General features: G+C 41.9%; 1 protein-coding gene across 2 annotated transcripts in view; it reads right to left on the reverse strand.

Annotated features, from left to right (window-relative positions):
• LOC114653738 (nuclear receptor-binding protein 2-like) overlaps positions 1-23707 on the reverse strand; it is a 263493-nt gene that overhangs the window by 30460 nt on the left and 209326 nt on the right. Inside the window, exons 5-9 of one of the 2 annotated variants that reach the window (XM_028804225.2) lie at positions 20127-20167; positions 15174-15268; positions 14026-14049; positions 10045-10128; positions 7861-7916 (exon numbers count right to left, since the gene is read on the reverse strand). In XM_028804225.2, coding sequence (XP_028660058.1) covers positions 7861-7916; positions 10045-10128; positions 14026-14049; positions 15174-15268; positions 20127-20167 — 300 coding nt within the window. The remainder of the gene's footprint in view (positions 1-7860; positions 7917-10044; positions 10129-14025; positions 14050-15173; positions 15269-20126; positions 20168-23707) is intronic. The other variant, XM_028804227.2, reaches the window with a different exon arrangement.

Here is a 23707-nt window from a genome sequence, read left to right on the forward strand (position 1 = left end):
TTGCTTTTCTTCAGAGTCCATTTGTTTCTGTTTCCTTTGCTGCATTGTTTCCAAATATAGTGTAAATATAGAATAATACTGGGGTGAAGTGTGTTGAAAATGGTTTGGGTGATTTTGTGTGTTATAGAGTGTATTAAAGGGATCCCTATGAGTATCAGAATGTACTCTGTACTTTGTCAAATGTTACAATTGAAAGATGCTCCACTTTAAATCCAGCCACTCTTCTCCCAATTAATAACGAAGGAGAACCACATAATTGCCATGATGAAATAGCAAAGGTTGTAAAACCTAGAGTAGATCTACAGGAAACACCTTTAGAAACTGGAGAAATGATTTTTGTGGATGGATGTTCCTTGCGATTGAAAAATGGAGCACCCTCAACCAGTTACGCAGTGGTCCAAGGGGACCGCCTGCTGGAAGCAAATCGAATTTCATCAAGCTTAAGTGCACAAACAGCTGAACTCGTAGCACTCACTCGAGCATGTCAGCTGTCCGAAGGGAAGATCGTAACAATTTATACGGATTCCAGGTATGCTTTTGGAGTCTGCCATGATCATGGAGCACTATGGAAACTAAGGGGATTTAAGACCAGTACTGGCAAACCCATCCAACATCAGAAATTGATCGAATCCCTTTTAGAAGCTATAACCAAACCATCGAAGCTAGCGATTGTTAAATGTCAAGCTCACACAGGATCCTGTTAGCAAAGGAAATGAATTAGCTGACCACTTTGCTAAAGAGGCTGCATATAATAACACACCAATTTCTTTATTCCAACAGAGAAATGACCAGGACCCTGATAATCAAATTATTTCTTTACAGAGTGCAGCCACGGATATCGAAAGGAGAAAATGGTCCAAAGAAGGGTCCCTCTCTGATGGAGTCTGGACTCATACACACACTAACAAACCTTTTCTCCCAAAAGCCTCTTTCCCAGGAATGGCAAAAATCGCCCATGGCCTCGATCACGCAGGTAGAGATGCCATGGTTCGAGATGTTGAAAAACATTGGGAAGCTGTAGGTTTCTCTACATATGCAGAGCAATTTTGCAGATGCTGTGCAATATGTCAAAAGTTTAATGTGGGAAAGGGTACCCAGGTAAGTCCCGCCGTTACCCCTAATCCAATGGGTCCGTTTGAACACCTCCAAATGGATTTCATTGAACTAACCCCGTCTAAAGGGTACCGATATTGTCTTGTGATTGTCGATGTGTTCTCCCGATGAATAGAGGCTTTCCCTTCAAAACACAGCGATGCCAAAACAGTAGCTAAAGCACTAATTAAAGAGATTATTCCAAGATGGGGTATCCCTCAAAAGTTACAAACAGATAATGGCACTCATTTTGTGAACTCCATTATAAATGAATTAACCACCTGGCTATTGTGAATACCATCCCCAAAGCGGAGGCATCGTAGAACGATGCAATGGCACTTTAAAAGCTAAACTCGCAAAAATTTGTGAACAAACTAATTTATCATGGCCGGATGCACTACCCTTAGCTTTAATGGGACTAAGGGGACGGACACACCGACAACTGGGAATATCGCCGTTTGAGATTCTGACCGGACGTCCCATGCCCGTTGGCATGGTTGTAATGTGAATTTGCATACTGTGGACAATGATCTTCTCTCTAGTCTTGCAGGTTTGCGAACCTCGTTGAAGGAAATCCACCAGCAGATTAATCAAGCCTGGAGGACCAGCCCCCTTTCCAAGGATTTACCAATTCCTTTGGGCACCTGGATCCTGGTTCGAGATACTCGGAGGAAACACTGGCATCAGCCTAGGTGGAGAGGACCATTCCAAATTCTTCTATCCACACCACATGCCGTGAAAGTTGAAGGACTGCCTGCCTGGATTCACGCCTCACATTGCAAGAGATGGCACCCTTGATTGCTGTGCTACTATGCTTTTCTTTTCCCTTGTCTACTGCCCTGGTCACCTTGATTTTCCCGTTAGGAATTACCACATCAGTGCAGTTTGATTTCTGCTCTATTATCAACTGTGGGAACCAACAACGTTTCCTCAACTTCACCAAAGACGCTATTGAAGGCATACATGAACAGCTTGATCGTACTTCTCTGATGACTTGGCAAAATCGTCTAGCCTTGGACATGTTACTTGCGAAAAAGGGAGGTGTCTGTGCTATGTTTGGTGATGCTTGTTGTACATATATTCCAAATAATACCGCGCCAGATGGATCAATAACTCGTGCATTGGCAGGCCTTACTGCTCTCTCTAAAGAACTTTCCACTAATTCTGGCATTACAAATCCCTGGGATCAGTGGTTTGCATCCTCCTTCGGATCCTGGGGACAATGGATAAGATCTGTTTTCATTTCTTTGGTTGTGGCATTTTGCCTCCTCCTCCTGGTTGGTTGTTGTATTATCCCTTTGTTTCGCTATATAATATCTAAGTACTTTACCGCCTCTATGGAAAGGGCATATATGCTACATGAGGAGCGCATGTCTCGTATAGCTTCTTCCATTTTCTCTCCCCCTTCCCCTTCATCAACCATTTCAAGATAGAATTATATTGCCCACATCATTTTGTTCAAAAAGGGAGGAGTGTGAAAACATAAAAAGATGTAATTGAACAAAATGTATGTGTGTACAGAAAATAGGACAGAATGATGAAACTTGTTTGTGTTTTGCGTACGTGACAAAAAACATGTATACTTTCTGGAAGTTTTCTTTTGATGATGTGTGTGACAAGAAAATATACCTTTAGGGTAATGACTTTACAAAATTGGAAAAGTACAATGAGTCAGGACGCTATTTTTTGCTTACGTGGTCAACGATCAGGAGATTAGAAAGGTATAAAAGAACAAGGACATCTGCGCTCGAGGCAGATGAAGCGCGGTGTCCTAGGACTGTGTTTCTCTGTCATTTTACCCTTGCCTGGTATGTATTAATAAAAGGTTTTGACTAATTTTAATTTTCTTCTCTGTCTTCAGTCACAAAAAGTGTCCACAGTTTATAAACTATTTACAGAACACAGAATATGAACAATTGGAAAATGGAGTTTGTACGTCACTCCTGTTGCCACTTCAGTGTTATCTCAGTAAACTAGGATCCTTCAATATCTTTCATACAGTGCATCCAGAAAGTATTCACAGCGCATCACTTTTTCCACATTTTGTTATGTTACAGCCTTATTCCAAAATGGATTAAATTCATTTTTTTCCTCAGAATTCTACACACAACACCCAATAATGACAAAGTGAAAAAAGTTTACTTGAGGTTTTTGCAAATTTATTAAAAATAAAAAAATTAACAAAGCACATGTACATAAGTATTCACAGCCTTTGCCATGAAGCTCGAAATTGAGCTCAGGTGCATCCTGTTTCCCCTGATCATCCTTGAGATGTTTCTGCAGCTTCATTGGAGTCCACCTGTGATAAATTCAGTTGACTGGACATGATTTGGAAAGGCACACACCTGTCTATAGAAGGTCCCACAGTTGACAGTTCATGTCAGAGCACAAACCAAGCATGAAGTCAAAGGAATTGTCTGTAGACCTCTGAGACAGGATTGTCTCGAGGCACAAATCTGGGGAAGGTTACAGAAAAAATTCTGCTGCTTTGAAGGTCCCAATGAGCACAGTGGCCTCCATCATCCGTAAGTGGAAGAAGTTCGAAACCACCAGGACTCTTCCTAGAGCTGGCTGGCCATCTAAACTGAGCGATTGGGGGAGAAGGGCCTTAATCAGGGAGGTGACCAAGAACCCGATGGTCACTCTGTCAGAGCTCCAGAGGTCCTCTGTGGAGAGAGGAGAACCTTCCAGAAGGACAACCATCTCTGCAGCAAGCCACCAATCAGGCCTGTATGGTAGAGTGGCCAGACGGAAGCCACTCCTTAGTAAAAGGCACATGGCAGCCCACCTGGAGTTTGCCAAAAGGCACCTGAAGGACTCTCAGACCATGAGAAAGAAAATTCTCTGGTCTGATGAGACAAAGATTGAGCTGTTTGGTGTGAATGCCAGGCGTCACGTTTGGAGGAAACCTGGCACCATCCCTACAGTGAAGCATGGTGGTGGCAGCAACATGCTGTGGGGATGTTTTTCAGTGGCAGGAACTGGGAGACTAGTCAGGATAAAGGGAAAGATGACTGCAGCAATGTACAGAGACATCTTGGATGAAAACCTGCTCCAGAGCGCTCTCGACCTCAGACTGGGGCGACGGTTCATCTTTCAGCAGGACAACGACCCTAAGCACACAGCCAAGATATCAAAGGAGTGGCTTCAGGACAACTCTGTGAATGTCCCTGAGTGGCCCAGCCAGAGCCCAGACTTGAATCCGATTGAACATCTCTGGAGAGATCTTAAAAAAGTTTTTTTATTTTTAATAAATTTGCAAAAACCTCAAGTAAACTTTTTTCACGTTGTCATTATGGGGTGTTGTGTGTAGAATTCTGAGGAAAAAAATGAATTTAATCCATTTTGGAATAAGGCTGTAACATAACAAAATGTGGAAAAAGTGATGCGCTGTGAATACTTTCCAGATGCACTGTACAGTATGTATTCATTAGGTTCTTTGTGAGTGTTGTGAGATGGACTGAGGTCATCCTGCTGTAAGCCTGGTGCTGCCTGGATTAGCTCCTTCTCTCAGTGACCCAGAATTGTTCAGAAGTTAACGTTAGAAAACAAATGGACATGGGATACATTGCACAAGGACACATGCTGACAGTACAAAAATACTACACCATGCAGTTAAGTGGAATGGATTTGACCCCATTCTGTAGTAAACTACAGAAGCTATGTAACAAGACTGTGTAAACGTTATTATGGTAATTTGACAGGCTATGTTGTTAACTGTAACAAGTGTGCTAGCTTCGGCAAGTTGTTGGAACTTGGAATTGACTATATCAGCTATTCTGCAAACAAAAACTACTTTCATTGATAAATTAAGTTTAGCAGCTATCCTTATTCTTCTGCTTCGATCAGGTTGCTAAAGTCTTTAAACTGTTAGTGAACTGTACAGGTTCATTTCAAAATGGTATTGTGTTTTATTTCAAATGACACATTTCCACATGGCTCTTTAATATTTAGTGCTATTCATGATGGTCTTTTCAAATCTCAATCAAGACGAAGTCCAGTAGGCTGCACCTGTTCCTATTTCTTAATCCATCGATTACTTTTTCCCAATTGCAGGCGGCAGACTACCAAAGATCCTTAGTGTTAGTTGGATTTTAACTAGTAAAGACACTGAAGCAGTTCAATTTTGGAAGAGTTAGTCTCACAGGCAAAGTAAAAAAAGATCATTTATAATGTGCTGGTATTTTGAGACAAATTAATGACATATTGGAAATGCTCAGACTGACGAGCGCACGTTGATGAAGAATTCATTAGTGGCTCAACAGTGACTGAGCATCATGTCTGCACAGAAGATGATCATAAAAAAATCACATAGGCATGTATTAATATTGATTCATTAATTAAATGTAAGATAACTACAGAACATTGTTGAACCAAAATAAAATAAGGACATTGTACAATGGAACCTCGGTTCACGAATGTCTCGGTACACGTACAAATTGGTTTACGACCAAAAAGTTCACCAAACTTTTGCCTCGGTTCACGACCACACACTCGGTATATGAACAAGCCAGTTTCCCTTTCAATTTGTACATGTTCAGTCTCTCCCTGTGCATTTCCTGTGCAGCGAGCAAGAGAGCATGAGAGCGCACGACACACACACACACACACACACACACACACACACACAGAGGCAGCACGAGAGAGAGCCGAGCACACACACAGGCAGCAAGAGAGAGAGAGAGAGAGAGACGCGCAACACACAGGCAGCGCGAGAGACAGAAGCACACACACAGGCAGCGCGAGAGAAAGACAGACGCACACACAGGCAGCGCGAGAGAGAGCCGCGCACACACACAGGCAGCCCGAGAGAGAGAGCCACGCACACACACAGGCAGCGCGAGAGACAGACACACACACACAGGCAGCGTGAGAGAGAGACAGACGCACACACACAGGCAGCGCGAGAGAGAGACAGACGCACACACACAGGCAGTGCGAGAGAGAGAAGGCTGGACTCATAAGGTTAAGAATGCACTGGGCTTGATTTTGTTTTCACTTCTGTTTACAGCGATCGGTTCGTAGCGTGCATTGTTGCAATGTTACTTTTCTTGGTGGTTTATTAAATTACGGATTTTTTCAAATGTTCATTTTTTCCATATGCTTAAAACTCATTAGAAAAAGTGTTTTTAGCCAGCAGTTGGTAGCGCTATAGCGAGAACTATTGCAGTGTTAGTTTACTCTGTTGTTCAAGGTTTTCTCAGTGTTATTCAATGTTTTTACATTTAGTTTACTATTACGCTGTGCATTCTATGGTTTAATTAACTATATTTGTGCTTAAAAACTTAAAAAAATATATATTTACATACAGTTCGTATGGACTGGAACGGATTAATTGTATTTACATACAATCCTATGGGGGAAATTGCTTCAGTTTACGACCAAATCGGTTTACGACCAGAGTTTTGGAACGAATTATGGTTGTGAACCGAGGTTCCACTGTTCCACTGTATCTCATAATAATTGGATGACTTTTATTTAATTATGCATTTATTCGACAGTTTTGAATAATTTATATATTGTTAGACACGTGTGAGTAGGAGACAGCTAAAGGGCCTAAGTTAAAGTAATTCTACGCCAAACCAGTCTTTCTCAGTCCCTTACTGACCACATCACTTCCAGTTCTGGCGCCTCCAACGACGCCACTTCTAGTCTATTGATGATGTCACTTCCTGTCCCGATGACATCACTTCCTCCCCTGGCCTTTAAAGCCGCCATCTTGTCTCCACATCATCAGTTCTGTTTTGGACTCAGTCTTGTGAATATCTCACAACTATTTCAATTTCTTTTTGAAGCCAAGGTATATTATACGGGTGGCTGCCCCAAACCTTCATGATGTCTTCGTCTTTCTTATGACAATATGTATCACTGTACTTTTCATGTGATTTTTATTTTATAATTACTACTATTTATTTTTGTCACAAATGACATTTCATAGCTGTTCGAACTGCGCCATGTCAAAAAGAAAAAGGTCTGCAGACATCCAGGTTGTCTGTCTGCTGTGGAATAGCAAAAAAACCCAGAACTTTTGATGGAAGATTTCATTGGCAGATACATTGTACCATATAATGGAGTATAAAATGGAGAGTGTTCCATCATTCTCTTTTGAAAAAAATATTACATTTCTAATTTAAGAAGTCAACTCATATTTAAATGAACAGAAAAAATTACAGATTTATTAAATGTAAGTTATTAAAGTTCTTATTTATAAAGATTTTTTCTTTTTCTATACTTGTTGTTCACCTCAAAAACATCCAGTTTTACCTCACTGTCATTCTTTTACAGTTGCCAATATATTTGAGATTTGTATTATAGGATAATATAACATTCTCAAAAACATTTAATCCAAATCAGGGTCTTTGGGGTCAGCACCTCTCCCAGTAACAATGGACACAAAGCCAACCCTGGACAGGGCGCCACTCCTTTGCAGAGCTCAGTTATTCATACACTCACACAAGACCAGTTTAGATATTCAACAACTAAACTAACCTGAATGTATTTAAGATGTGGAAAGAAACCCACACTGACATTTGGAGAATGTGCAAACTAAATATGGACAATGATTGGCCAAGATTTTTGAATCCAGGATACTGCACAATCACCGCACTGTAATAATATTTCTCAAAAACACCTCTTTTACTACATCATCATTCTTTTATGGGTACCAATATATTCTTGGGACATGTATGAGAGAGATACAGATTAGTAATCAAAGGAGTTATGAAGCTGTTAGCCTTGAAAAGCCATGAGCGCAATATGAGCTCTTACCTCCAATGCACAGATACCAAACGAGAAGATGTCAATTGCTGTGTTGTCTTCTGCAGCTGCAAGATAAATAATGTATGTCATAGTTCAGGTGGCATAGAAGGGAAAACAGGAGAATCAAAGGCACATGGAGCAGATCATTTTAAACCAATTCAGCTCATCCCCCTAAATCCAACAAGGGTAGACAGAATGGCAAAGACAAAGCAAGTGCTATATGTGGCGCACAGGAGGTGAAGCAGACAGGGCCACCACTGAATAAGACAGAGTGTAGTGCCTGAGAAGGACTATCAGAAGAGCCCTCCTGGATGGGCTAAAGGATAGGTGATCCAGCACAGAGCAAGGGTGGGGGGAACCATAGACAGCTGAAAAAAATTATAAAAACTACTGATCCCTTGGACGTTCCACATTTTGCATTTATACAACACTGAATCACAGTGGATTTAACTTAGATGGTTTGGCACTGATCAGCATAAAAAGACTCATTAATATCAAGGTGAAAACAGGTCTCTGTAAAGTGATCTTAATTAATACAAATATAAAACATAAAATAGTTGATCACTTAAGTGTTCACCCCTAATGTGACACTTCTAAATTATCAGTGGTGTGGCAAACTGGTTTTAGTAGTCACAGAATTAGTTTAATGGAGATCATCTGTCTTAGGTTTCAGTTGAGTGCAGTATAAATGCACTTTCTCTGGACAGTCCAGCTGTATGGTGGCCTAATCTACACAATGAAGACAAAAGAACACTCCAAGCAACCCCACGAAAAGGTGATCGAAAAGCACAAGTCAGGGGATGGAGACAGGAAAATATCCAAGTCAATGAATATCCCCTGGAGTTAAGTTAAATCAATCATTAAGAAATTAAATGAGCACGGCAATGCTGTAGGTCTGCCTAGACCAGGCAGTCAACAAATACTAAGTGACTATGCAAGAAGAAGACGAGTGAGGAAAGCTAACAGGAGACCTCTGTGGCCAGCACTGTGGCTGCAAGGGGTTCTCAGCAATAAAATTCTCAGGGAGCAAGGCAGAGACCATGGTGAATTTTGAGAAATGTACACTATTCCTCCACGATACAAGGAGGAGAAACAGGAGTCACATGGGATGCATAAGGGACAGGGGTCTGACTGCTAATAAGGTTGCCCTAATCCTTTAAATGCTTTATCAGGGGACGGCAACAGGTGATATCACTGGGCAACAGGCATTACTTGGATCAGAGAGTCTGTGACTTTACAAGGCTCCCCCATGATGCCCAAAGTGTTTGTAAGAGGAGCCAAAAGGTGAGTCAAAAGAAGAACAGTGATAAAGAGAATTGGAGGTAAGAAGGACACATGAATTTCAGATTGAAAAGTTGGATATAATGACCCTGACTGGAGTTTGAAGTCTTCTTTCACGTCTTTTTGTTCATTTTTGTGCCATTTATTTATGTTTCTGTTGCATTTGTTAATTATTTGCATTAATCTGCGTTTTTAATCTTACCTACAAGCTGCCTGTGTTATGTCCCATGTGTTCTGTGGGTGGTCCCCCACAGTTCCTGCTGGTTCATTTCGAATGTTTCTGGGAGCAGTGAAGTTATTTGTGCTTCATTGTACTTTTTGTAATTTACGGATATTTAATGACCTAACGCTTTGTTCCTTTTGATTGCGTCTTTGGATTTCTGCATTAGAACCTTGTTTGCCTGGATTGTCTTTTGCTTTAGGCAACTCCATTTTGCCTTTTATGCTCTACGAAGCTTTTTATTTTTATAAAGATTCTGTGTTGCCTTTATATTTAGCCAGGGTTTGGTGGTATACCCTCCTGTAGTGGGTATTTGTGTAAATGTTGTTGGAACTTAATTGGTATTTATGTGCTTTGGGACAGTCCTCGACAGAAGTAAAGTGGAGAGGACAACTCACCGGATAGACAAGCTTACAGTATAGCTTATAGAAATGTCCATTATAGTTACAAGGCTTTGTCTTGCATTTATGTGTTTATGCTCTGTAGTCTAATTTTGTTCCTTCCTCCCTTGTGTTTTGTTTAATAAATTTTCTCAACATTTGGTGCCCCTTTGACCCTTTCATTCAGATAGCAGTGATCTGTATGTGAAGCATACAATTCATATTGAGCTCCACTGCAAAATATGGCTGCAGAAATGTGGTAGTTGGTAGTGAGACTCAAATTGAAAGTTCCAATAGAAAAAGCTCACTTACAGCCATATTCAGGAGCAAAGAAATGAAGACTCTTCTGCTCATCTCGATGGTGTTTGATGCGCCCATGCACTGTCTCTGGAAATGCTGCAAAGCAAAAATCATTAAAGATCACCCACTAGAACTAGAATTAGACAGATAATGTGCACCCTGGGGCTACCAAAGTATGTTATTTAAGTTACGAGGTTGTCACTTTGTGCACTGTGAAAGGTGCTATATAACATAAAGTCTGATTCATCTGGAAAGCTTTTTTATAGGGTAATTATTGTCAAGCACACAGAGTACACTTAGATTTTTACTTGCATGTTCTAATTAACATCAGTGTAAATGTGTGATACCAGCCTGGGCCTGTGCTGATGTTGAGCTGACCTGGAAGAATTAAATGCAACTATAAGTTATTGTGCCACCTGAAATTACACATCTAGCTTTATCAGGTTGTATGATCTTAGTTTACAAAACCACATTCCGTTTCGCTTGTATGGCACTAGTTATAATAAAATGTATCACCGATTATACTTACAGTAAAACCTCGATTATCTGTCACTCGATTAACCGTAAGAGCCAAAAAAAATGTGCAGGCCAGTGCCAACCGATTCCTGTACTACTACTGCCATGTGGTACACTGCGAGCTCTGCACTTCTCCAGCACCACATGTCAGGCCGCATTTTGAAATCACAGTGTGAGTTACATATCTTCAGTTTTAATAGCATTTCGTAGCTTTTCTCTTTTATTATAATTAATCTACTATACATTGTTATGGCTGATAAACGTAAGCATGTGATGTTGGAATTGTCACAAAAAACTGAAATTATTAAATGTTTACAAAATGACAAAAGGACGTCACGGTGGCACAGTAGGTAGCTTCCCGGGTCCTCCCTGTGTGGAGTTTGCATGTTCTCCCCGTGTCTGCGTGGATTTCCTCCGGGTACTCCAGTTTCCACCCACAGTCCAAAGACATGCAGGTTAGGTGCATTGGCGATTCTAAATTGTCCCTAGTGTGTGCTTGGTGTGTGGGTGTGTGTGCCCTGAGGTAGGTTGGCGTCCTGCCCGGGGTTTGTTTCCTGCCTTACGCCCTGTGTTGGCTGGGATTGGCTCCAGCAGACCCCCGTGACCCTGTAGTTAGGATATAGCGGGATGGATAATGGATGGATGGAAAAACGACAAAAGTGCTTGAAGTATTGCTTCAGTTTACGTAGTAGGAAGAATAACAGTGAACGATATAAAGCATGATGACCAACAAAACTGAAAACGTGTTGAAAATGGAAACAACTGACAGTAATGTTAATGTTTTCCTGTATTGTAATTTTTTTTTTTTAATTTGTTATATTATGTTTTGTTAAGGGCGGCACAGTGGTGCAGTGGTAGCGCTGCTGCCTCACAGTTAGGAGACATGGGGACCTGGGTTCGCTTCCTGGGTCCTCCCTGCGTGGAGTTTGCATGTTCTCCCCGTGTCTGCGTGGGTTTCCTCCGGGCGCTCTGGTTTCCTCCCACAGTCCAAAGACATGCAGGTTATGTGGACTGGTGATTCTAAATTGGCCCTAGTGTGTGCTTGGTGTGTGGGTGTGTTTGTGTGTGTGTCCTGCGGTGGGTTGGCACCCTGCCCGGGATTGGTTCCTGCCTTGTGCCCTGTGTTGGCTGGGATTGGCTCCAGCAGACCCCCGTGACCCTGTGTTTGGATTCAGCGGGTTGGAAAATGGATGGATGGATGGATGTTATGTTAATACATTGTGATGCACAGGCAGCTTGTGATTCTCAGCTGGTAAACAGAAAGTGTGTAATGAATGCTGTCAATAATGGGACTTGGTTTCTGTTCTGTGAGGGGCGGACAGGCCTGTTAGGAGATGAGTGACAGGAGAAGTTAGGAGAAAAAGGAAGGTGCAGCGGAAGGAATTTTTGAGTAGAGAGTCAGGAGACAATAAGCAGGAGTGTTTGCAGTATAGAAAAAGACAGAAAGTGAGTGGCAAGAGATGGGTAGGGAAAACTTTCTTTTATTGTTTTGGAGACTAGGGGGGCAAAGCCCCCTGCTCGCTTCACTCGTCCACCCCCAAACCCCCCCCCCCCCAGGGGGCATGCTTCACGCCAGCCACTCGCATTGTGAAGGGGGGGCTGAAAGCACACTAAGGAGATGCGGATGGATCAGCTGCTGGCTTGCTGCTGTTGAGCTGCGTGGTCTGCTTGTTGCGCTGTGCGTCGATCATTTAAAAGACTGTACAGCAGCTGTCCTCTTGTCTAACTTCCTTGTCTCACGGGACGTTAAAGTGTCTTTGAAAAATTGTTTATAAGTAGGGCGTGATGTGCAAGTTGAATGACTTCAAAGTGTCTCTCCTAGATAATCACATCTCAAGCCAAGATTTTTTTATTATAATAGATAGATGTGCTCTGTAACCCAGATAAGGAAGTATAAGACAGGGCACTGTTTGTTACAGAACGAAGACTCCAAGTAAAATATAGAAAAGTCCAGTACGTCCGAGTTGTTATTATACTGGGCATTGCAATATTATATGAGTGAATTAATTTTGTTAATACAGTGGAACCTCGGTTTGCGAGTATAATTCGTTCCGGAAACGTGCTCGTAGTCCAAAGCACTCGTATATCAAAGTGAATTTCCCCATAAGAAATAATGGAAGCTCAGATGATTTGTTCCACAACCCAAAACTATTCACATAAAAATGATTAATACAAAATATAAAGTGAAAATACATAAAACAAATTAACCTGCACTTTACCTTTGAAAAGAATCATGGCTGGTGTGAGTGAGTTTCTAAACTCTTGTGGGATTCCACCCAATGGGACGACACGCGGAAGAGCGTCCCAAAGCAATTGCAGTCTTCCAGCGCTGTAGCAGTTCGCCATAAAACCGAATCTGAAAAGATCGCGGACATACTATAAACACCTGCCATCCATGGGTGATACAAGGAACAAGGAACATTATAAATGCGCAGGGCCCTGCCTGACTGCTGTGTCTGTGTATAGGAGAGCGGCAGATCCCGCTACAATAAATAACCACGCTGTTGCTGTTTCAAGCTGAATAACGCTGGTGTTAGTAAAATACTGAGACTCAGCTTCGTGTTTTAGGGTGCAAGACGGGGACTCGCACGTCACAGCACACACGCGCACGCGAGCACACACACATACACAAGCGCGCGCGAGCACACACAGTCACAATGCTAATGCTGCAGTAAACAGTATACGCTCGTACGGATGTTGACTATATGAGTGTGACACGCTGACTCAGACGGAGAATAAGAGACGATTGCCCACAATCCCACAGCGAGAGAGAGAGAGAAGAACCATCAGCTCAGTTGTGATCACATGACGCTCAGCAGACAAAGCGTATACATACTACTCGTACTGTAAGACCTCGCTCGTTTATCAAGTCAAAATTTATTAAAAATTTTTCCTCATCTTGCAAAACACTCGTAAACCAAGTTACTCGCAAACCGAGGTTCCACTGTACTGTATTATATTTTGTTATATTCACTTATCTACAGTGTATTATTTTTAAAGAAGCTGTTCTGTTATCCGACTTTTCTCTTATCCATTACGGCCTCGGTCCTGACCCCTGACGGATAATTGAGATTTTACTGTAGTTAGAAATGTAGCTCTTTCTCCCGTCTATTCTTTCACTCTGTCTAATTGCCTGAGATTATAGATAAAGAAAGGAAGAGGGAAGGAAGTGCTGAACTGAAGTAGCGTATCTAACTACAGAGTGGTAAGTATACAGGAAGTGAGGCATTTTGGTTAAGTCTACACAATGAAGAATATAAAGGGGAAAACAGTCACCATAGGAGCCCATAAGACAAAATTTAGGTGTACTTACTTTTTGCAACATTATGTATTTTGAAGAAAAAGACAGACTTATTCTAGCAAATAATAGCTGCTTTTCAAAAATCAACTCAAAATAAGTTGTAAAGTCTAACCACAACTTAGTATGGTATGCATTTTTGCCACCTAGATTTTCACCCTAGACTTGGGACCACTTACCATTGATGAATAGCCGATGCCAAACTGCATGAGTCCCAGTGGTAAAAAGGAGTGGAGAAAAAGAAATAAAATAAAACAAAGAACTGTCAGTACAAGTGAAAACGCCAAAGGAGAATACCAAAAATATAATGATATGATGGTAGCCAAACAGTAATGATATGGTGGTGATTTACAATTTACGTATAAACAATCATACTCTCTTGGTCACTCACGTGGTGACATCATCTTGTTTCATTTTTCTGTTCAATTCTAAAAACCAATTACAATACACTTCATTATATTTTTTATTTTATACTACCATGAATTAAGCAATCTCTTGTTCTAATGGAAAGACATTCCCATCATACTGTATCTCAGTAGACAGAAATGAAACAGATCATTTTGGAAAATAAAACACACAGTCTCAGCTTGTACTGTCGATAAATGGTCTACTGCCATATAACCAATAACTCACATGCTGTTTTCTGGCCATACATTTCTAATACACTTACATACCTTTAATCCTTGATTGGAGGACCCTGTATTCCCACCTAACTGTATGTACCCATTATAAGTCTTCATCTAGACTATCTATCCACCTGCATCCTAACCATCTACTGCCAGAGTCTGCCCTGTGCTGTCCCAAGCTTGGCCTGTGCTCTGTGGATGGCTGCAGTCTATCAGAGATACAGTATACTATTTTTGACATTGATTAGTGAAAACAACATTAGCCTGTGACAGCAATAGAGTTTCCTGTCAGAATCTCAGCCAGTGCATTGAAGGGCTCTACACGTGATCTTGATTGATATTTTTTTCTGGTCCTCACTCTACACACACACACCCATTCCAACTCATCTTCTCGACCACATTAACTGGCAGTGTTTGACAGATGAGATAGAATGGTTCACAGATAAATTTTACTGTCAGATTGATGCAGGTGGCGTTTCTCCTGATGTCTCAACTCAGGCTGAATAGGGTGGGTGAAGATGTAAGGCCAGGATAAGATCTGAATTACATTAATACAAGGAAGAAAAATGACACCAAACAAGGCAATCTAAAGTGCTCCAATGGAAGAAGTTAGGCACTGTGTCTCATCTATGGAGTCTTCCCTTTAAACACCAAAGTGATGAAGGAGGATTGTGCTTATAAGCAATTAGAATGGGGTGTACCTGAGCTGATCTTGATGAGGCCATTGTGCTGAATGAAGATAGTGTCACAGGTCAAGTTACCGTGAATTATCGGAGGATCACAGGAATGTAGGTAGCTGTGGAAGTGAAAAGCAGAATATTAAAAATAACATTTGAGAGATTCATCATTTCTATTTTCTTTGCTGCTTTATTTGTATGATGTCCTTGGGAATTACTTTGATAATTCTTAACTCTTGACCTAAAGAACTGCACATTAGAGGTCTGTGGCAGTACAGGATTTTAAATAAAACCAGTATGTTTTAAGTGCCATGGGAGGACAGATGCGCATCCTGACTGGGATGGAAATGGAGTTTTTGCCTGGACTGGACGCCATAATGGAAGGACAACAGGACTGAAGACACAACCCAGCCAGAATGTCCTATAATCCTCATCCCAGCTGGGATCAGTCTATAATGAAAAGACTCGCTGAATGTAGAATCCAGAAACGTTTTATATCTCCACGTTGAAGGAGGCCTGTTCCTACAGGCTGATCCCAATCAGGATACCTGCATGGGAATTGGAGTGTGGAGGTGAAGTCCTGTCGGGGTCCTTGGATGCTACCTGTGGGTGATGTTGGGGTGGGGGACAATACTGGTTTCCACGTGACCAGGAACTGCTCCCAACATGCAATGCAGTGACACTGAAAGAAGTCCCGGGTTTTGCTTGAAAAGCAGCTCACTGTCTCACAATTGGGAGTCAGAATTGAGAGGTAGTGGGTGACATTTATGGAGGAATAAAGGAGGAAGAAAATGACAGAACTTTGTATTGATTATTGATCTTCTGATGGGTGATTGTTGGAAAGGTGTGACTGATGAATAAAATTTTATGTAAATTCAGAATTGTGTTGGGCATTACTGTATCTGCAGTTTGGGGCTTGGGAGCACCCCTGGTGGTTACATTGTCTTAGGTTCAGACTGGTGGGTGTGAAGATGTGCTGTTGAACAGCTGTGTGGCTTCAAGGTGTTCAATGGGGAAATGAGATGACCGCTTGTTAAGGTGCAGGCGCAATTGCTTCGCTCCTCATTGACATTTTGGTGGTGGTGTGTGTGTGTGTGTGTGGGTATGTTGTTAAGCAGAGTGCCTACACCCACAAGGATATAAATGGACTCTGAGCAGGACAGAAAAAAGGAGATCAAAAAAGAAAGAAAGACAAGAAAGAAAAAGGAAGGGAAAAAAACAAGGAAGGGAGAAAAAGAAAGTGCAGTATCAGGTGGTCAAGTTAACACAATGGAGAGGAGAAGAAGTGGTTGGAGATGCCCCGCAGTGGAGCGATGGGAACAGTACTCCAGGGGCACATCAATCCAGCTGAGCGTTTTGGGAGCAGGGGGGATCGTTGGCTTCGATTGAGGTGGCTGGGATGTGAGCCAGACAAGGGGATTACATTAGCTGGAGTATCATTACCTGCTGAGAATACCCAGAGAGAGAAGGGAAAATGACGTAACAGAGGGAGAAGCACTAGAGACTAGATGAGAATAGAAGAGAGAGAGGTTTCTTACACTTTATTATATTCCTGTTTTTATTCCTTAATTATTGGATTTATTTATTTAATCCCTTCATTTCAATGTTTTTATCAATCAGTTTATTGAAAGACTTTGCACTGCACCACATTTTTTGGACAGAATTGCACTCTAATGCTCCAATCTCATTGCACTAGTCCATCCTGAACATGACTATCAATGTCCCGGGTTCAAGATGATACCAGCACTGTAGGCGACCCAGGGCATCACATGATACTACCTACTATAAGGCAAACTGAGTCAAGAAATAAGAGACAAGTTACGTGAAGGGCTCACCAGTGGTAAAAAAAAAAAAAAAAAACAGATAGCGGTCAGGAATAAAAAGAGAATGACAGGCAAGAACCCAAGACCCAGAGAGGCCTTCTTTTCTTAGCATCTCATGTCCAGCTTTGTCCCATGTGTGCTAGCCTTTAACATGCTGAAATAAAAACTCAGAAACAAAAACTGTAAACAAGAACATCATTTACAACTTCAGGAAGCAGAGGGTTATGGTGAGAGGAGCCCCATCAGAACTGGCTGATGTTAAGAGTGGTGATCAGCAGGGGTCCGTGCAGGGGCCGCTGCTACTTTTATCATATAGTTAGGTCCATAAATATTTGGACAGAGACAACTTTTTTCTAATTTTGGTTCTGTACATTACCACAATGAATTTTAAATGAAACAACTCAGATGCAGTTGAAGTGCAGACTTTCAGCTTTAATTCAGTGGGGTGAACAAAACAATTGCATAAAAATGTGAGGCAACTAAAGCATTTTGTTTAACACAATCCCTTCATTTCAGGGGCTCAAAAGTAATTGGACAAATTAAATAACTGGAAATAAAATGTTCATTTCTTATACTTGGTTGAAAACCTTTTGCTGGCAATGACAGCCTGAAGTCTTGAACTCATGGACATCACCAGATGCTGGGTTTCCTCCTTTTTAATGCTCTGCCAGGCCTTTACTGCAGCGGCTTTCAGTTGCTGTTTGTTTGTGGGCCTTTCTGTCTGAAGTTTAGTCTTCAACAAGTGAAATGCCTGCTCAATTGGGTTAAGATCAGGTGACTGACTTGGCCATTCAAGAATTTTCCACTTCTTTGCTTTCATAAACTCCTGGGTTGCTTTGGCTGTATGTTTTGGGTCATTATCCATCTGTATCATGAATCAATTTGACTGCATTTAGCTGGATTTGAGCAGACAATATGTCTCTGAACACCTCAGAATTCATTTGGCTGCTTCTGTCCTGTGTCACATCATCAATAAACACTAGTGTCTCAGTGCCACTGGCAGCCATGCACGCCCAAGCTATCACACTGCCTCCACCGTGTTTTACAGATGATGTGGTATGCTTTGGATAATGAGCTGTTCCATGCCTTCTCCATACTTTTTTCTTGCCATCATTCTGGTAGAGGTTGATCTTGGTTTCATCTGTCCAAAGAATGTTTTTCCAGAACTGTGCTGGCTTTTTTAGATGTTCTTTAGAAAAGTCCAATCTAGCCTTTCTATTCTTGAGGCTTATGAGTGGCTTGCACCTTGCAGTGCACCCACTGTTATTTATTTTCATGCAGTCTTCTCTCTATGGTAGACTTGGATATCGATACGCCTACCCCCTGGAGAGTGTTGTTCACTTGGTTGGCTGTTGTGAAGGGGTTTCTCTTCACCATGGAAATGATTCTGTGAACATCCACCACTGTTGTCTTCCATGGACGTCCAGGTCTTTTTGCATTGCTGAGTTCACCAGTGCTTGCTGTCTTTCTCAGGATGTACCAAACTGTAGATTTTGCCACTCGTAATATTGTAGCAATTTCTCAGATGGGTTTTTTCTGTTTTCGCAGCTTAAGGATGGCTTCTTTCACCTGCATGGAGAGCTCCTTTGACCGCATGTTGTCTGTTCACAGCAAAATCTTCCACATGCAAGCACCACACCTCAAATCAACTCTAGGCCTTTTATCTGCTTAATTGATAATGACATAACGACGGACTTGCCCACACCTCCCCTGAAATAGCCTTTGAGTCAATTGTCCAATTACTTTTGAGCCCCTGAAATGAAGGGATTGTGTTCAAAAAATGCTTTAGTTGCCTCACATTTTTATGCAATCGTTTTGTTCACCCCACTGAATTAAAGCTGAAAGTCTGCATTTCAACTGCATCTGAGTTGTTTCATTTAAAATTCATTGTGGTAATGTACAGAACCAAAATTAGAAAAAAGTTGTCTCTGTCCAAATATTTATGGACCTAACTGTATATAAATGATTTAGATAGGAATACTGCGGTGGGTTGACACCCTGCCCGGGATTGGTTCCTGCTTTGTGCCCTGTGTTGGCTGGGATTGGCTCCAGCAGACCCCCGTGACCCTGTGTTTGGATTCAGTGGGTTGGAAAATGGATGGATAGATAGGAATATAAGTAACAAGCTGGTTAAGTTTGCAGATGATACCAAGATAAGTGAATTGGCAGATAATTTGGAATTCATTAAATCATCACAGAAGGACTTGGCAAACATACAGGCTTGGGCAGATTTGTGGCAGATAAAATTTAATGTCAGTAAACGTAAAGTAACACATGTAGGAAAAAAATGTTAGGTTTTGATACACAATGGGAGGTCTGAAAATCCAAAGTACACCTTATGAGAAGGATTTAGGAGTCATAGTGGACTTGACACTATCAACTTCTAGACAATGTTCAGAAGCCATTAAGAAGCCTAACAGAATGTCAGATTATATAAAGTGTAGAGTACAAGTCCAAGGAGGTGATGCTCAAGCTTTATAATGCACTGCTGAGGCCTCATCTGGAGTTCTGTGGGCAGCTTTGGTCACCAGGCTACAAAAAAGATATAGCAGCACTAGAAAAGGTCCAGAGAAGAGCAACTAGGCTTATTACAGAGTTATGAGGAAAGATTAAAAGAGCTGAGCGTTTTCAGTTTAAGTAAAAAGAGATTAAGAGGAGACATGATTGAAGTGTTTAGAATTAGAGAATTAGTCCAGGGGATCGAGACTGTTACTTTAAAATGAGTTCATCAAGAACATGGGGACACAGTAGGAAACTTGTTAAGGATAAATTTTGCACAAACATTATGAAGTTGTTCTTTACACAGAGAACCACATACACTTAGAATAAACTACAAGCAGTGTGGTAGACATTAGGACTTTGGGGACTTTCAACACACTTTGACGGAGTGTGACACGACTTGATGTTATTTTAGAAGAATTAAAGTGGAGAGGACTAGCAAGCTTTGTTGGGCTGATTGACCCGTTTTCATCTATATTGTTCTAATGCTCTAATGTTCCAGTATCATAAGGAGGATTTCAGTCTCTTTAAACTGTCAGGAACAGATTCCAACAGACTGCTGTACATGTAAGCATGTAGCTGCAGAAACAGGAAGAGACATGGGTAACACAAACTAAGTAAAAAAAAAAAAAAGCAAGCCAAGAGTGACACTGACCTGAGGGCCGACAAGATCTGCGTACACCAGCGCTTCCATGCCTGGCAAGAGATAAAAAACATGAGTTAAGCAAACACCAAAAGACTAGTCACTAATAATATACAATTGTAAAAATGCCCAATGGAGCATCACTAAATAAAGTTGTTCAAAAAAAAAGTTTTAAAAGTCAGGGTGTGGGGCAAGAGGCAATCTCAATAGCATCGAACATAAAGCAGGAACCCACCCTGGAGGGGCACACACACCCAGACCACACCAATCTGGAGTCGCCAATTAGCCTAGCATGTACTACTGTACGTCTTTCTAATGTGGCATGGAAAATGGAATACCCAGGGAAAACTCCATAAAAACATAAGAACATTCAACCTCCACATAAACAAACAAATGAATAAATAAATAATGAACAGGAGCTGCGGTGAGCTGGCGCCCCGCCCAGGGTTTGTTTCCTGCCTTGCGCCCTGTGTTGGCTGGGATTTGCTCCAGCAGACCCCGTGGCCCTGTAGTTAGGATATAGTGGGTTGGATAATGGATGGACGGACAGGAGTCTAGCACTGTGAGGTAACTGTCCCATTATGCTGTCAGAAAACATATAAAGACCCTGCAATGTGTTTGGTTATGTCCACACTGCGCTTAATCTCACGCAACCAGACGTGATGCCCAAAAGAGAACACAAATCTGGGGACAACCCGATAAAAAGTGTGTAATAAATAATGGAGAAATCCTGTGTTTTAAAGGCTACGCTCACAGGGCTCTTTCCTGAAACACCGGCCCCCCAATTCCTCCAGTCCATGCACTTAAATCTACAGGGGTTTCAGGGAGACAGCAAAAGATACTGGACAAAAGACTTGATGCCGAGAGAAAATAAAAAGCTAACATTGCTGTTACTCATTCTGGTGCTCAGTAGCACAAGGTAACTGAAACTTAATAATTAATTTGCACATTATAATGAGCACTGCAACAATGGAGACACACAGACGCACACATACACTCACACGTACACCACAAGAGCTACTGGGCTCCACACATTTGCCTCTGTCTGCTATGATATCTTTCTGTCATTCTGACTATTGCATCACTATATGAAATAACAACAGCAAATAGAGTTTAGATAAGCGTCTATGGATACACAACGTGTTAAAACACTGCAGCTATTTTGTTATGGCATGTTTGCCCTTCAAATTAGAAAGTAATGTTAAATTTCATTAGTTATTCATTTAAATGTACAGTCTGAAGGTGGATGTTGATGTATCTACTGGTGCTGTTAGGCAGATTTATTGATTTGGATATTTTCAGTCCTGAAATCCGCATCTCCTGTGGCTCTTCATCATCACCCCCCTTAATGGCAGTCCCTTCGACAGAGTGTGACACGCCATTTACTTCAAATGCCTATTTTGCAGTTCATATTTTCATGAATATCGCTGTAGTACTAGGATGTTGGAAAACATTGGAAAACTCATCAGACTTTGTTGGACAGTTATCTTATCCAAAGATCTTGACCATTGTCACATGTGGCTGGGGGGACGGCCCGGCTGGGACGTCCCAGAGGACCGGAGTAGGGCTTGCACCTCCCCCAGACCACGTGGGGGCGACCGCCCTGGTGGCAATGGGGACCACGGGTACACAGCTTTGAAGCTCAACCCTGTAGGGGCCCGTGGTCACCACCAGGGGGCGCCCCAATGCCTTGGGAGCCCTGGACCTCAGCACTTCCGCCACACCCGGAAGTGCTGGGGGGAAGAGAAGTGGGGACACCTGGGTGCGCAGCTGGCACTTCCACCACACTGGGGAGTGCCGGTTGAAGATTGTCGGGGGGCACCTGGAGCACATCCGGGTAGGGATAAAAGGGGCCGCCTACCTCCATTCAAGGGCTGGAGTTGGGAGGACGAGAAGACAAGGTCTGGGAGGAGAGACAAGGAGGCGGCCTGAAGAAGTGAGGCATTGTTGGTTGAGGTGTTGTGCACAATTGAAAATATGAGTTGTGTAAATAAACGTGTGTTGGGTGACTCTTTAATGTGTCTGCCTGTCTGCGTCCGGGTCATCTTCCACAATGGCGCCCAACATGGTCTGGGGGAGGCGCAAGCCCTCTTCCGGTTCTCTGGGCCGGGTCGCCCCCCCCAGCCACCTGTGACACCATAAATTGTTCTCCTCTGTTGCTTAATGAATCTTAGCATGGAGAGGTCTATTCATTTTTTTACATGTAAGTTGTCTCACTTAAAGGTTTCCCAATATTGTATAAACACAGGACACTCCAGTTTCTGTATTACGTCTTGCCTGAAGAAGGGGCCTGAGTTGCCTCGAAAGCTTGCATATTGTAATCTTTTTAATTAGCCAATAAAAGGGGTCATTTTGCTTGACTTCTCACTACATGAATATCGCTGCTAATTCTGTTAAGCTTACATCAACTCCTGCACTATTGTCGTAACACTGAAAAACAGAGCACACACACACACACAGCACCTGCAACAACATATCGTTCACGTTTATCAATACAATTTATTTTTGTAAGGCTCAAAATCACACAAGAAGTGCCGCAATTGTCTTTAACAGGCCCTGCATCTTGACCGCCCCCCAGCCTTGACTTTCTAAGAAGATAAGGAAAAATCACTCATCTATTGATGTCTTCCCATGACAATGTATAATCTGATACTACAGAAAGGTTTATTCTTTGAATTCCTTTGTGTTTATTTTTAAAATGTGTTCTCTGCACACACAACAGACATTTATTTGTCTAGTAGGGTTTTACAGGAGACCCTTTCACTGGAGACTGTTCATCGTAAACAGTAGCTTGCAGGTTAACAAGAGCACCTCTGATCTTTGCAGGTCAAAATCACCAGCCCAACTTTGAGCGCTGTCTTCTCACGGTGCTGGATTGCTTTAGAAATGTGACACTCAGTGGGACGTCTAATTGTTCCCACCCAGTTTTAAGGAAAATTCACGCACGCAGATATTATATATCTGGCTTCAGTGAGACTACACCGTGCTGATCTACCCACTTGAGAAATTTTCAGAGTGAACTTTGTGCTACTCCTCAGCAGAAGCAGCAGATGGCAGCACTGGTCAGCTAATCTTCTCTATGCAAGAAATGGCAAAATTCTGTAATCTGGTATGGACAAAGTTAACTTTTTAAAAGGCTGTTTCTTAATAAATATTACTGAATTGCAAGTTATGTATTCTGTAACCTACATACCTGGAGACTGATCAAGATGTCCCATACAGAATGAACTTTAATGGATGTGGAGAAGATGTTCTTCCTTTCATCTACTACCTAACCCACAGGTGTCAAACTCCAGGCCTGGAGGGCCGCAGTGGCTGCAGGTTTTCATTCTAACCTTTTTCATAATAAGTGACCACTTTTCACTGCTAATTAACTTCTTTTCTTTAGCCCTGTTTTAAGGATTCAGTCCCCTGAATTGATTCGTTTCTTCATTAAATGACAGCCAAACAGAAATTAGACGTGAAACGAGCCAACAGATTATCAATTAAACTGGGGAATCAAACTCCAACCAATTTTACTCCAACCAGTTTCTTAATGAGATGCTGATTCTTGTTGTTAATTGAACCCGTTATTTAATTCCATGACTTGTTGC

This window comes from Erpetoichthys calabaricus, chromosome 6, assembly GCF_900747795.2.
Source record: "Erpetoichthys calabaricus chromosome 6, fErpCal1.3, whole genome shotgun sequence".
Lineage (NCBI taxonomy): Eukaryota > Metazoa > Chordata > Cladistia > Polypteriformes > Polypteridae > Erpetoichthys > Erpetoichthys calabaricus.